The following is a 16,019-nucleotide window of genomic DNA, read 5'->3' as shown; positions in this document are numbered from 1 at the left end:
CTGGTCGCTGGTAATTACTGTGAATGATTTTGTCATGTCCTTCCGGCGTCCGTTGATGTGTTTCCAGCCTGCACTAAATTGGGACACTTTCGTGCTATCGAAGTGGGGTGATGATGGAAAATATAGGAGGTTTTTTTCCATTCTCTATCACTGAAATGGTGAACATTTTCTTTTTTTTTTGTGCTGAGGTCAGGCGGTATTGTTCCGACCCTTCGTTCATTTCGACCACCATCCATTCGGTTACACAACACATTTTTGTCGCTTTTATTTTCGTCCCCTCTCAGCTTCTGCTATGGAAAATAGTGCTCTCGCTTTCCAATTATTAGTATCTGGATGGAAACATTGGATGATGAAAACTCAACTCAAACTCCTAGCATCCCGCGCCGATGCCCTTATTAGCTCCGACCTCCGATCATAACCGACTGTTTGTGCATTGAATGAGGACGGAACGTTCGTTTGTCAACTGTAATAACCCACCGGGAAAACAGATGAACCGCGAGAAGCGCTACCACCCCAAAGAGTAACGAAGCGAACGGAAAAGCGACAATGGCGAGTGGCGGAGCGCATCGATTTTCACTTCCGCTCGGTCAGCAACGGGACCGCCATCACGGAAAGGACACTTTGACGTACAATAACATCGCAATTATTAATGACCGTCCCCGTTGTGACGGGGTCCAACCGAAGGCTACGCCGAAACCACCGGACCATCCCGGGTTTTGATTCCTCGCTGGGATTTTCCGTTAGGGTGTTCGGGTTTCGGTTCGATAATGATGACGGCGCTGTAAATTGATTGCAAAGCTTCCCTAATGGATCGTTACCGCGATGGTGGGCTCATTGTTTCGGTTCAATTACAACACGAATGCTGGAGACTTAGGTTATTTTCGATGGTTTTTAATATAAATTCATGAGTGGAACTTTTACGTAATACATTAAGAAACTTTTTTTAAAACATGCACAAAAATCATGAACTTTCAGTTCCGGTGGCATCAAATGAAATCACTGAAAATGCACTCCTCTATAGTGCTCATTAGCTCGTAGCAATCATCCATCTCCGTTGGTGGCTGTCTCATTAGCGGAAAATCATTTGAATCCCCACTTTTCTTGGGCTTTCTTGCTCACACTGCCATTCTGTGAAACCTTGCGAAACAATGCTTCAATTTTATCTTTTCCCCGCGCCATCAACTCAAGGAACAACTTTCTTTTCCACCGTCTCAAACGAATGTTACAATTGAATCTAATTTTAAATTAATCATCCCTTTAGGCTGGGCTGTGGTGAAGCCTTTTTTTCCGCTCTGCCTCGGTAGAGAATGTTAGCGACGTGGGCTGGGTGGTGTTGTGCAACAATAGACAACTGCACCTCCCCACCCCCGGGTACAATGAGCACAATTGAGCTCTGCTGGTTGGTCGAGCGAGAAAGTTGTGTGGAATTTTAAACGGGTCACCAAAGGGTACGGGGGTGGTGATGAGGGGGGAGAAAGGAGCGCGGTACGGGCGAAAAAAACCCACACGGTTGCAAAACTGCCTCCTTTCTGCTGATGGCCCTATTCCGGTTCTTCTATTATTTTTTTTTCTAGTTTTTCACTGTGCCACTGCAAAATGGCATCAGCGATGCTGATGATGATGATGGGCTTCAGAAATGTCACCGTAGATCAAAAAGGCTAGTAGAGACGGTACGCTGTTTTAACGAGGACCGTTTTAATGAGCGCCATCCATGAAATGATACTTCCGACTGTGCGCCTAACTGGGGCGTGAAAATCTTTTCCGTCGTCAATAGTGGAAAATTCAAAGAAATCACCCTGATGTAATGTTGTGTAGCAAACAAAGTTGGTCTCTTAATAGTTTTTGTGTTGTTAACTGCTTCTTCTTTTTAAATAAAATGAAGTTAAACTGGTACTAAAGAAAAATTTCTTTTCCAATACCTTTTACCTTTGAAAAAATATAAACTACCTTCTTGCTAATAATTTCGCGTGTCTTAGCAATTTTATTTTACATCGTACATTTTCTCCCACCGTTCGACTTAATGTACAACCACACGAGATCGTTGTCATCAATTGTCTCAATTTGGCCGCAATGTGCTTTCCAAGTGGAAAACACTGGTCCCGGGGTTTTGCGCGTCCAAGCAGAATGAGTTCCACCCTTCTGCTCGCTTGTCCGAAGTGAGTCCTTAGGGGTCATAACGATGAAAGGAGTAGATTCTGTGTGTGTGTGTGCGCACTACCCTATGGGCAGAACGTGGTACAATTTAGATGGTTTCGGTGAAATCCCACCATCGGTACACAGACCCTCGGCAAAAAACAAGTCATGTCGCACTGACTACAAATATCACATTTTGGTGCTTCCTTTCTGGTTTTTGCTTGCCAGCTTCTCGTTTTTGTTCTTCCATGTGCGCAAAATGTCAATCACAGCTAACGCGAACGCTATCAATTCCGAGAGCACCGCTCGGACAAGGCACCGAACACACCGGTAGATATGGGACATTTTCAGCAGCAGCAGTGTGAATGTTCCCCGTCATACGATCAAAAGTGCACTCCAGTGCACTTCCTGATTTCCGATCCAATCACCACGCCAGCAAATCGCGACCTCCGGTGTCATCAATTTTTCCTTGCGGCAAGCTATTTTTCTCCCCCCTCTGAAGCGTAGTGACCAACATTTGAGAATCGTAAACTGTACTTGATGTGTCATGAGAAAAATGATGCTCTATTTTGTTTTTTATTTCTCATGATATCACTTGTTTTATACACGCATTTACCGTAATTTTAATGGTAATATATAATTTCAAAAACTTAAGAAAATGTTTTATATTTTTGAACTTTTTTTTCGCACTATATTGTGTATAAGGAGGAGGTAGCCATTTTCGCGAAATTTATCGACCATAACTCAACAATTTCTTCCATTTTATATTCCTCCCGCCATACCGCAGGCTATCTTATTTTATATTTCCTCCGGCTGCCATCCATTTTCTCCTTCAATTGTTGTTACCACCCCTCGCCGAAGCAGTCGGGCCTTAGCTTGTAACAGTGGCAAGATCGGAAGTGACCCATCTCCTGGAAAAAAATCTGTGAGGACAGAAATAAATTCGGGAGAAGAAAAAAAGAACCCTCCCGGAACTCGGTTTCGATTGTGATGCTAATAGCCTTTCCCTGCCGCATCGCATCGTAAAAAATCCCGTCCGGCACGCATTAGCGGTTGCGAAAGCAATTTAATGTTCACATCCGGTGGTGGGTTCCACTCATGCCACCATGTTCCCGTGTGCTCCAAGAGGAGGGTAGAGATGGATGGTTGTCCTTCATTTATTCACCGCTCGAAGAAGCCGAGACGGCGGGTCCGTACGTTCGTCCGCTGTTTGGTAGCTTGGGATTTTTTCTGCCTACTTTTCTACCTCCGGATCTTCCGGTGTGTCCCACATTCGTTCCATTGTGCTGACGCTGTGCCACGCGCACCGAGCATGGACGCTACGAGCTGACATAAAGTGCGGTTTTCAGTCGGCTTGTGCACTTGTGTGTATGTGTGTGTGTTTGTAGTGATGATGGTGATGATTTGTGTGCTGGAGAGGCTAAGTGGAGCGTCCTTCATCGGCACACAGCATCCGACGCGCGGGTTTCGGCCGCACCAAACACAGTCCTCGAAATAATGAGCTCCCGCTTCCGTGGATGATGGAAAACCAGGTCGAAACACGAATTTGCTCGGCTTTTCCACCGCGACTTTTTCTTTTCTTTTTTTTTAGCCACCGTTCTCGCAAAACGGCAGCGATGGTCCGCTGCTTTTCGCCAGCGTATAATGATGGATACATTGTATTGCAGTCCATTTACCGGCAACCTTCGCTTTTCACCGACCTTCAACATGGCCGCAGTGCTCAGGAAAGCAGTTGCTCGATGTAACTTTACGCTTCGTTTCGTTTACCCAAAAAAAGAAAAGAAGGCTTTTCGTTTTTTTCTCTCTAAACGCAGAAAGGAAAGAAGTTGCTAAAATATGATATTTCAGCTCCCTAAAAGCGAGAAGCATAGTTTGCACAAAATCTTTTCGTTTTTCAACAAACAAAAAAGATGATCTAATGAGAATAATTTTATCCATTATCATTAATGGGTTTGTTTAATGCGTTTTGGTTGGTCAAGATTTATTTTGCTCGTGTTGGCCTGTACTTGCTTCAGCTGCCTCATTTTCACCTGGCGGCTGTTTGGTGTTTGGTGTAAAGGAAAAAGAAAATGTTTCAGGACAATGTACCAACATTACCAGCATAGAACCTCTTCTCAGCATGTCCTTTTTTTAGTTTACCTCTGTGGATATAATTCCGTACACAACCGTTCCATTACCGTCTTGTTGCTAGATGATTGTTAATAGAAATAAATGGAAAATTACCTCCAAATATGAACCGCTCCCGGCACGGGTAAAGTGGAAACTCTTGTACCGTTCACCCGGAAACGCCACGCCAAGTGACCCATCAAACCACAAGTCCCATGAACGGTAATTGTTATGGCTTCTTGAGGAGGTTTCTGTTTGCAGTCGGTTTCGGTTGGGAAAATACTTTGGCACCTTCCGATGATGTCCCGTCGGTGATAACGCGTTGGCATTTCCCCAAGCGATCCTTACGAAAGATGTCTTAGTTGTAGTTGACGAAGGCGAAGGGCAACAATCAACCAGCAGGGGGCAGGCGGAGCATATGATAATAAATACGATTGTTTAAACTACGGCTCGGCAGGCGGAAGTGGTCTTCATGTGAATGGTGTTGCCGGTCCTAAATAAACATTACATAAATTTGATCATCCCGCTCGCCGCATGATTGATTAATTATGAGGCAATGCGCGGTTCGGAGATGGCACCGTTTGTCATCCCGTTGTCGTATGTGTGTGTCTGTGAGCGTATGTGCTTGTGTTGCTATTAGTGCAGGAAACATCGGGACTGCTTCATTTCCAACCCGAATCCTACCGCAAAGTGGCAATTCGCTTGCACGAACGAGAGCCCATTATGTCCACACATATTTATACGGACACAAGAGCACTACACACGTCGGTATGTTAACCGAGCGCATGGTACATCCCGAGCAGATCTCGAGTTAATCCTATTACGAGCCAAAACCGGCAAATGAATTCATTTCCCAGCAGAATGGGTTTTCTGAGCCCGGAATAGCTCGCTTTTATCGTACCGTTTCCTTCCGAGCCCAAGGAAGGAAGACGAGACGAGGCCTTCGTTATGTGCACATGCTTCAGGTGCACCCGACCCCAAAACCCCCTCCGATACAACGGTGTTTGTTGTCGAACGGCGAAGGAGTAACATTTTCAAGCAACCCGGGCAAACCAAAGGAAAATACCCGGTGCTTCAATTAATTCTCTTCGCCATAAATGATTCCGTGTTTGTATACGAATGGTTCGGCAGCTTATCTGTAGCTTGTTGTCGGTGATGAGAAACATTTATCTCGAATTAATTTTGCCGGGCTGGAGTGGAGGCAGTGGAGAGTAAAGCTGTGTGTCAGATCCGAACGTTGTGTCGATTCGTTTGCCTGTCAATATTTTCATTTCAATCTCCCGGTGACGTGGGCGACGAAGACGAAGCACAACGGGGATATGGTGAATGTGTTGTTAGTCTGAATTGATAGTTGTTCAGATTTTTATTTTATTTTTTAAACGTTTTGCTCTTTTTCCCCACTCTTTCAATCAACATGCGTGCGTTTTTCTATCGCAGAACGAAATCGACATTCAAAACTGTCACTTCCAGGCACCTGCATGATCAATCAATTTATTTGCAATTCTATTTTTTGCTTATTTGGTTTCTAACGAGGTACAATGTTTTGTTCCCATCCCATCACATCGCTATTTTTCCATCTCAAATGGTTTACTTTTACTACGTTATAACACGATTTGAAGTACATTATCTGAAACATGTTGATTTAAATAAACATATTCCTAAAAGTCTTCGACTTCATTCGCTTTTTCTCTGAAATCGTCCATGTTTTCTTCTTAATTGTGTGCATGTATATGGTGTGTACGCGTGTACAAAAAAACTGAGTAAAAAATTCTATGCCTTTTAAAACCAACCATCTTTTACGAATCTGCGGTTGATAGAATCATTATTATTCGCTAGATACCACGTTTCACGCCACATCAAACCGAACCTGTTTACTTTTTTTACCGAAAAAGCTCGACATTTCAACATGCATTGTAGGAATAAATTGACATGCACGAACAGAAGAACAGCAGAAGAACTTAATATGAAGAAGCGACTTGGAAGTCCTTTTTCTTTGGGTACGCAATGAAGCACCTTTTCGGTACAGAAATATTTTGGTAAAAGAGAGAGAGAGAGAAACAGAGATTGTGATTGCCAAACCAGACAGCATCCAAGGAATACAATAGTTGCCTCGAAGATAGCTTCGTTTCGCCCGTTTAAAATGACCATTTTTGTATAATGGTGACATTAACGATCGTGTACGTCGACAGTAAAGGAAAATGTCTCAATGGATTGGACGTCTTCTTTTCATGGGCTTCTTTTTATATTGTTTTCCATGTCTTGTGGAGAAGTAATTCTACGAAGCTAGAACGCTGTCGTGTGAAACGACGAGCGTGGATGACAGAACAACGAACGTACCTGGCAATCTGTAAAATTACATGAAAAGCCTTGTATCAAATCCCCATCATCCAATATTTCACCGTTGACATTTTCCGCACGTTTACACGATTTTGCCGGGGTTTCTTGAATGTGTGGAAGTGTCTAGCATTAGCATTATGATGATTTTTCATCTCATCTAATGATAATGGGAAGACCATGAAGGCAGTTATGTTACATCTTCATGTCGTAAAATCGCAGAGAAATTTCAACAAGAGCTGAAGCCTTAACAAGAATTTTATGAACGTAAAATTAATTTCATTTACGATGTTTTCCGTTCTGCCGTACAAACATGGGACAAAATTAGTTTTTACTCCATATTCTGTTTAAATGGGAAAGTAGATAAGACCAATTCATTGTTAAATTCCAAGAATGGCAAAGTTTTCTATTTTAGTATGGAAAATATTGCGTGTTCTTGTTAACTCCTTGACTTAAACGGTGGTTCTATTTTCCTTTGCATAAAAGCATCCCAGAACTGTACCTGGTGCCTTTGAAATATTGGATCGTCGTATTCCATTTCTTGTCCGCCAGTCGGGTCATTCGCGCGGTGGAGGAAAATAATCGCATTTATCATGTTTCCATCCGCCCACTATCATCCGAATGACACATGCAGATTTTTCTTTTCTTTCGTCAATTTCGTTTCACTACCACCCGCTCATTTCTCCTTCCTACGCTTTGTGGACTCAACTTATTGGTCTGCAGTGAGCCGCACTTTCCGGCCGGTGGAAACGATTGGAAACCGTTCGATTGGAAACTTTATTCCTAGAGCGTTGGAGGTGGATATGCGGACGTGCGTTCGAAAGTGCATTAGTGCTCAGTGGGTTCTGTAAGATACTTTTTTTCCTCTCCAACTTTTCCTCTTCCAACGTCATAATCCTGGTGGGTCATTTTTCCCTCGTTATCAAAGGAAGCAGCATATTTTTTTACCGGGGAGGAAATACGCAAAGCTGGTCAAAAGATGGAATAAAGAACCGAAAGAAAGCGATCGAGGTAATGGTAAGCGAAAACTTGCACCATAATTCATAGTAACAACGCGAGCTTAGATTGCCGATGCACGTTTGCAAACCCTGTGCACCGACGGTGACTACGAATTGAAGTGGGAAATGTTTTGCACCAACGGTCCCGAACGGATCGGAAGCTTCTTCATCTCGGAAAGTCGTTGTGGAGTCTGTCTTGTACCTGAACTGAAGATACTGAGCTTTTTTTTTTTGACTGGAAAAAACCACTCCGATAAAACACGGTCGGCTCTCACAGGAAAGTATAAAGTTGCATTTATATTTTCCTAGCGTTCTTCCATCCTCCTCGCAATCGCTTGACCACGGTACGATCTACTTTATATGCGCTTTTAGCAAAATGGTGCCGATGCGATAGCTTGCCATTTTTTGCTTTTCCCTCTTTATCCCTACATTTTCTGCATTGATCATGAAGGCTAGCGCAGGCCCACATTCTGAGCAGGATCCGAGTTCCAAGCGAAGTTATTTTTTTTTTTTTTTTGTCAGCCAAGTAATGCTAAACCTTTCTTTAACCGACATGGAAAACATGCTGGGTGGCGCTTAGCATATCTAAAGCATTCGTGGATTCGGTAAACATAAAAAATATCACGAAGTAAATGTAAGTCTCTCCATGGGAAACGGAAACTGTGAACATAGGATGGAGACAGAAGCCAACCAGAAACTGAAATTAGGTTTCACGAAACACTCACAAAAAATAATATGTTTCAGTAAAATAACGTAAAGTCATCTCCCCCGAATTTGGTCACCTTCTTTACATGCACCTATAGATTTCACTGTGAACGAAAAAGAAAACAAACAAACGAACTAAGCATCGAAGATAACTTAATCCATCTCACGAAAAGAAAAACGACGGTGGGGAAAGAAATAAATCTTGGGATTTTCTAGCAGCAGGTCGCATTTCCCGTACACCACGACCATGCAGCTAAGCGAAAGTAAAACTTAAACTAAATTTGTTATGTGTGTAATCGTTAAGCGACTTTCTTCTCTCGGGCACAGTGCCTACAAGCAAGTCGCAGGACGAGGCTGGCATAAAGATAAACTTTGTCCTGCTTACGCTGCGGGACTTTGTAAAGCCCCGGAAGGAGGTTGGATTTGCTATTTGTTGCCCGGGACGGAAAAGACATTTTTGCAACTTTTCCTTGCAAACGCCATGCAAATTCCGTCCGCAATGGAACTACATCCAGGCAGATATCTCCAACCTAGAGCGTTCAACTTCATGATTGGACAGTCAACTACTGGGCGCCTCCATCGGGGAATATTTGGTACCATAATGTTTTGTCTTGCATGTGATTAAGCCCATTTGTTCTCTGAATCTTTGATTACTCTTTACTGCTCCCACATCGCGTTATGTTTTGTCTTTTAATTTTTTCATGCTGGAAGCGCATCGTTACAATGTGTTGATTTTTATTTGCTTAACAGCTCACTAATGAATCCATCTAAATTTACACTACTCTAGGCAACAAACGAGTCCCATGTTTTGGGGTCACCCGACACTGGAGGTCCCATTTACTCGCTCAGCGAAAAAGGGATCGTATGTCACTGTCGGTCGTTTATCAGGCGGTATCAGTATCAACTTGCTCGTTTCTGCTTGTTAGCGAAACTTTTTCACCGCCCTCTCTCCACCACGCTTTCTCTGTCTATATTTCTCTCGCTCACGCTTGTACCTTTATGTCGCCTTCACCGTCAGCAACGCGCTCTCCGATCTCGACGAGGTTAAATGATACCTGAAGCTCATATCTACCCCCACTGCTGGCGAGAGGGTGCCACTTCATCTTGGCATAAAAATGGACCCGAAGGTGTTATTTATTAACTTTGCCAAGAAGTGCTGGGGATAAAAGAAAGAAAAACACGAAACGCGCACCGTCGGTGAATATTTATGTCGGTTCATATACGTGGCTGGAACAGTGTACACGGTTGGCGCGAGGGGTTTTTTTTATGGGGAAGGTGAAATTATGCCCCACAGCAACGATGTGCATATTTTTCCGATTGATCAAGGAACTTTTGGGCGAGATAAAATTCCCTCTTTAGACCTATATACGGTATCACGGAAAGGCAGTGTTTGATTTCGATTCGGTTCACGTTGTTGGCCTCAAAAAGTTTTCCCCCCAACAAAAAGATTCCGGATGCTTCATTTGATACGCCAGAGAAAAATGGGAATTAGAAATAAACGATCGAGTTAATTTTAAGAACTCTCTAGACTTGAATCTATGATTTAAAGCATATCGAAAGCGCTAATAAATTATCTTTGAAATAATGGACTGGTGAGATGTAAACCCTATTTATTAGCTACGAATCATTGGAAAAGCACAAAAGCATCCTTGCTAAGTTTACCCGACACACATGGTGTTTGTTTTCAATGATGTCAAGTGCTTCGCTTGGCTAAATTCTAAGCCCTCGTTTCGCGTGGTTCGTGCTTCCGATTCGTTTGAAAATATTACCATGGAAACGGTAGGTAGGAAGGCATAGAGATCAGTTTCAAACGATGGAACCCTCGGTTGCAGCTGACGGAAAACGCTGCAACGTGATACAATACAAAATTCAATGGAACCGACCGGGAGGGAAAGCTTTAGCGCTGGGTGGGAATGGGTCACTCACTCCATTCTGTGATGGAAAGGATGCGGTGTTTGCCCCGGCTGCGGCGGGGACATTGGGCCACTCGGGCGTCACATCGATTTAGTTGATGCGCCCGCCGTAAAATCAGTCATCCGAATAATCCATTACTGCCATTCCTATACCCAGACACCTGATGAGGTTTTCACCCGCATTCCCGCTCCACTACGGATATAATTCAATCAGCTTCAAATATCTCCAACCATTGTCAGTGGCTCGGCCAAGCAGAGCAGTCGGTGTTGGGGTTATGTTACCCGGTCCTTCTCGCCTTCCCTGACAATTTTGTCCTTTGATTGTGCAGTGTTGGAATGAATGCGAGTTTGCGTATGTGTCTGACGGTGTTCTTCTGAGTATCGGTGCAAAAGGATTTCTTTTCCCTCCACACCGCGTTGATGTTTGATCCTTCTCGTAAGAGGAAAAAATAGGATGATACCTTGCTTCATCTTTTCTTCGTTTTTTACCTTCATTCAAAATCGGACCGCTCTGCAGATGTGCCAATCGAGTTCGGAGGAATTTTCCGTATAGAAGGGTGGGAAAAACATCGCATCGAATTTATTCCTCGATCGAGAAAGATGAAACTATTTTTAATTTAATTTTATCACCTCCGGCTCATCATCCTTCCTTTGATGCTCGGTGTTCACTTTGGTGTTGAGACACCAGATGCGTCTGTCGATGGACACAACATCGAATGCTGAACAATACGACTGGATGTTTGGTTCCGAATTTGATTCGGAAATAGCGGACCTCGCTTCGATTTTTCAAAGAATAGAAAGTATCAGGAGATACCAAGAAAGATTGCTGTTTTCTGAACTCGGGCTCTTTATTAAAGTATTTACATTTTCGAATTTTGGACCTTTATGGAAACAGGAACATTGTTAATAGAGTTGTGGTTGTTGACTCAAGTTGCTGATTGTTTTTTTGTTTTTCCTAGAAGAATCTATGTTTTACAAAGCATAATAATTAACTATTTTTGCTTGTCGATTTGTTTATTTCAGTCCGAGCTCTTGCAGCAATCGGAGCAGGAAGCATCCAACAACGTAACAAGTGCCAACCCAGCGGACGCCGTCTCGTCGGTCATGAGTAGCGTCAGCAACAACAGCAGCAGCAGCGTCAACAGCAGCCAGAACAACGCCGCCGTATCGGCGGCCATTGCGGCGGCCGTCAATTCGATAAGCAGCAACACCTCCGCCATCAACTCGAGCAATAGCAGCAACGCCAGCAACGGCAGCCCCAGCACCGGAATGGTGGTCACGGCGGCGGGTCCGGCCAGCGGGGGCGCAACGACGGTTGTTTCGCCCTCTTCGCTTCCCCCCACCATGACCTCTTCCGCGTCGGCCGCCGTCGCACTCGCCCAGCAGCACCAGACGTCTCTGATACAAGCTCAACTACAACAGCAGCAGCAGCAGCAGCAGCAATTAAATGGTCAAAGCCAGCTACAGCAACAACAGCAGCAGCAGCAGCAACAACAACAGCAGGTGGTGGTCAGCAGTCAGCAGCAACAGCAGCAGCAATCCCAGAGCGTGGCCGCAGTCGTGGCGGCACTCGCCGATTCAAAGTCTCAACCAAAGCGACTACACGTGTCTAACATACCTTTCCGCTTTCGCGATCCGGATCTCAGATCAATGTTCGGGGTGAGTGTTTGAAAGCTACTAACCTTCGCCAAAGGTAGCACAATGTTCATTGTTCGTTTCCATTTTCTTCTGCAGCAATTCGGTTCCATTCTAGACGTAGAGATTATCTTTAATGAACGTGGCAGCAAGGTATGTATTCGCTGTTTGGATGCTTCCTAGTTGATACAATTCTGATTTTTGTTTTTAATGAAACGAAAAAAAAACGAATTAGACCGATTACCTTCTCCTTTACCTGTTAGGTTCCAGACTAAAGATACTGGAATGAAAAATAAAACATTTAATCTCCTTAACGCTCTTCTAACAAGGGTGCTGGTATATCCTTGCGTCGTTACCGAAGAGCATTAAGTAGTTTGGTTTTACTTTTCATTTCCAAATACTGACGTCAGACATGCTCTCCGCAATTGAAACAATCCAATCTTTTTTTGGGAAATCGTTTCTGTTTTTGACGACACCAAATTTTACACAATTGCCAGTGAATATATTAATTACTTTCTCAATGACACGATTTCCCAAGATAGATTTATCAAATCCACAAATGACGAAACATGTTTAACTTATCCAACAATTTCCATACCCATCGGATTTTACCAAGAATTTCTCTCAAATGATACAACAGGATATTCCCATGACACATCAGCGCCGCTCCCCGTCCTTTTAGGTACGACACTCTATATTGCATACGTCAAAACCAGTAGAATTGTCATAATTTCTTGAACACCTCAAAAGAAATTCGCAAACAAACCTAATCGCTTGAAAACAATTTGCAATAAAAGAAAGAAGAACATTCTTTTTTAAACTAGAAACCATTCCCCAACTACGGTTTTAATGACTATTTTCGATCCACATCGCAACACTATCGTTTGTTTTCCGACACCCAACCTTTTTCCACGACCACAAAAAAGAACATTTACGCGACGTTTAATATATTTCTATTTCATTTTCGAACACTACGCTACAAACAAACATCATCAAATATAGTTATTGTTACATTTCCCACATTACTTATCCGCTTATTGTTTCCTCGTTCTCCAGACAAATCCCCGCACCCTCACCCTAGTATTTAATGGCCATTTTTGACTTCCTGTAGGATCCCAAATCTAGAAATAGGTGGTTTTTATGTCGGTATTTTCCAAGTTTGTTGAATGTTAGCATTCTTCGGAGTTTTTGAATTTTAGGCAAGTGTCGCATCATTTTCATAAGTTTCTTACTTTCTCGCGTATTATTGCAAATGTATTCTTTTTCTTACGGGCATAACATTGGTGAACGAAAATGTTGCTCATAATTCTTAGTTGTCTAATTTATATTGTGTACATCAGACAATTTATTTTCTATAGCTCATTCAAAGATTGGTCAAATCATAATCTCAGATTTGCTAAAATATTGCTCTATTTTATCATATTAATGCAACGTTTCAAAGGCATTAAATAATCGGCCGTTTGCAGAACTGAACTATTTGATATGTTTCCTTTTAATGTATTTCCTATTCCATCTCAATAGTATTATTGTTTTGTTACATACGCTTTCGAACGTTTTCATTTGCAGTCTCAAATGTATTCATAGCGATCCATGCTACAGTGTATTTCCATCTCCAAAATTATTTGTTTTTTGACTCTACCCGTTGTTGCATACTAAAGTAATGCCTTGATTGTTTTGTATTGTACAATTCCTTTTGAATTTTAGTTTGTTGGAAGTCTATACATTTGCTCTTTTAATTTTCCACTCTTTTGCACGCGTATACGTGATTTGAATAAAAGAAAATATTTTAAAACGAAATGTTTGAACAAATTTTTAAAGTTTTCTTATGTATTACTCTCAAATTTGTGAAACACCTACTGCTGGTAGTTGTTTCAATCTAATTTCTCCTAGAGTTTTATGTCATAAAACAAATCCTGGGCTCACATTGCGGATATCTTCTTTGTCCATTGATTTATTTATTCTTTAACGAATCCCCTAGCGACGGGAATTGATAAAAGATTCCTATCCCAACCTTGCTTTAGTTGACACTGCGTTATGGCTGAGATGTGATATGCGCTATGTGGTTGTGATGGTCTCTAAACCAATAAAATTGTGCTCATTTGTTTTTATTTCTCTTTTTAAATGTGTCGATTAAATTTTTTTTCATCTATGATACGTGCATGCTTGGCTGAAACCGTTGGCTTATAAGTGTCTTTTGTTGAATTTAAAATCACTCTTAGAAATGATTTATATAAATTGCACATAATTTTGTTTAGGCGAAAGTGGTTCAAACATTTAAGATTTAATTTTCTGTTCTCTTGACCTTTAAACTAAGATTGAATGTTTCTCTCTCAAACTCGCTCTGTAAAATGAATTAATAAGTAAATATTCTCTTTACCACGTTTGCCTGTTTGTTCGTGAAGCTACGTGGCGTATGACATGCCACGCGCTTTATTTAGTTACAACCCTATTGTGATTTTTTTCAAAAATTAAATGTTAGTCTTTGAAGAAAATTCCACACTTCGTTTTTTTCCAATTCGCGCTTGATTTGATGCACAACGATTTTTAGTCAAAACAATGTTTAGTCGCATTTCGATATCATTTCGTGTAAAAAATGTTTAGCCACTTTTCACAAACTATCCACTGATGCATTCACATAACAGCCATCGGCATGAGTACAGTATTACAAAAAGTATATTAATGTGAGTAGAGAAATGAAAAACAAATAGAGAAGACACGCGGAGTGTATCAATTTTAATTTTTTACTTTATAAATCGAATAGCTTTGAATTGTTTTCCTCTTTTGTTTGATTTATGCTTCATTGCTGGTTTTTGCTCGTATATTGAACTTTTGATACTGTTATCAAATATCACGTTTAAACCAACCTGGAGTTTCAGTTTAAAATGTGATATTTTTTTGAAAATATTTCTATTTTCCTTTAAACGTACGATTAATTTTGTTAAGTTACGTCGATGATTCAATCTTTTTCAATAAGTTTTTGTTTGTGACAAATAAATCTTTTTATTTCAATTTGTGATCTCTCAGAATAGTTATCTAAGTTTGTAGTTCGTTTATAACTTCAATGGGTGCAACTTAAGGCAGATTTTTATTGGTTCAGTTGAATGCCATCAAATTTGCCGTTGAGTTTGCTTCAAATCCTATTTACCATTTGTTTTACACAAACCATCATACCTTTCCACTGCTGGCGTGCAAAACCCTAGTTGACTCATATAGATTTCCATCCCTTTGTTTTATTTCAATCACCTTGAGGATATTCCCACATAAGAACAAAGATATCACTTTTCTCCAATTTCTTCCCGCCCCCTCCCTAAATCATTACTATTGTTCTCCGATAACTACATAGATTTAAATGACTGCAAAAACAACGATGACCGATACCGAACAAAAAAACTATACTATAAATGATACGATTATATATACAGATAATATATATAATACAAATTTTTGTTGCACGTTGTTTTTGAGCGGACGCTGTTTTAATGCATGTTTCTTGTTCTGTCCTTGCATGTAGGGATTCGGTTTTGTAACATTCGCTAATAGTAGCGATGCGGAGCGAGCACGCGAACGTCTTCACGGCACTGTGGTTGAGGGACGCAAGATTGAGGTGTGCATGAAAAACAAAGTTTTTTCATTTTTCTTTATATAAATATATAAATACATATATTACCTATCTTTCTCTTCAATTCTATCATCTTTAAGTTTTTTTCTGTTGAAATCCACTCATTTGTTCCATTTCTTATTACGTTTAAATTTCTAGAATTCATGGTTATATGATTTACTTTAAATTATTTATTATTTATTTCATTTCATTCATATTACATTGTTTGTTCAACCTTTTTCTTTTCCTAAGTTTTCTTTGTTTACTTTATTATTTTGCATTACTCCATCTTCATCCAAATAGTTTCTTTTGTTATAGTTTTATTTTTCTTTGCAATGCATCTTTAGTTTTATTTTATTCTAGCATAAATGATACTTACTATATACATATTCTCTTTAGACAAAACCGTTGCGTATATGAAACACTGTAACAATTCGATGTTCTCTCAACTCTTCTAGTGGAAGATTGCGAATGAAACAATCATTAGAAGAGTATTGAATCTGCTGCAAAATCTAACTTTCAAGCATCATCTAATAATTTTCAACCGAAATCGACTTAATTTCATCGCCTTACTGGTAGTCGTTCTATTTGACTGTG

The 16,019-nt window shown here is 41.1% G+C and overlaps 1 protein-coding gene across 1 annotated transcript in view; it reads left to right on the top strand.

The window, feature by feature from the left end:
- The window catches only part of LOC131281880 (AF4/FMR2 family member lilli), a 150,345-nt gene that overhangs the window by 97,044 nt on the left and 37,282 nt on the right, over positions 1 to 16,019 (top strand). The window contains exons 4-6 of the mRNA XM_058311241.1: positions 11,213 to 11,848; positions 11,924 to 11,977; positions 15,336 to 15,428. Coding sequence (XP_058167224.1) covers positions 11,213 to 11,848; positions 11,924 to 11,977; positions 15,336 to 15,428 — 783 coding nt within the window. The remainder of the gene's footprint in view (positions 1 to 11,212; positions 11,849 to 11,923; positions 11,978 to 15,335; positions 15,429 to 16,019) is intronic.

This window comes from Anopheles ziemanni, chromosome 2 (assembly GCF_943734765.1).
Source record: "Anopheles ziemanni chromosome 2, idAnoZiCoDA_A2_x.2, whole genome shotgun sequence".
NCBI classification, from domain to species: Eukaryota; Metazoa; Arthropoda; class Insecta; order Diptera; family Culicidae; genus Anopheles; species Anopheles ziemanni.
This window is presented reverse-complemented; position numbering and strand designations above follow the sequence as displayed.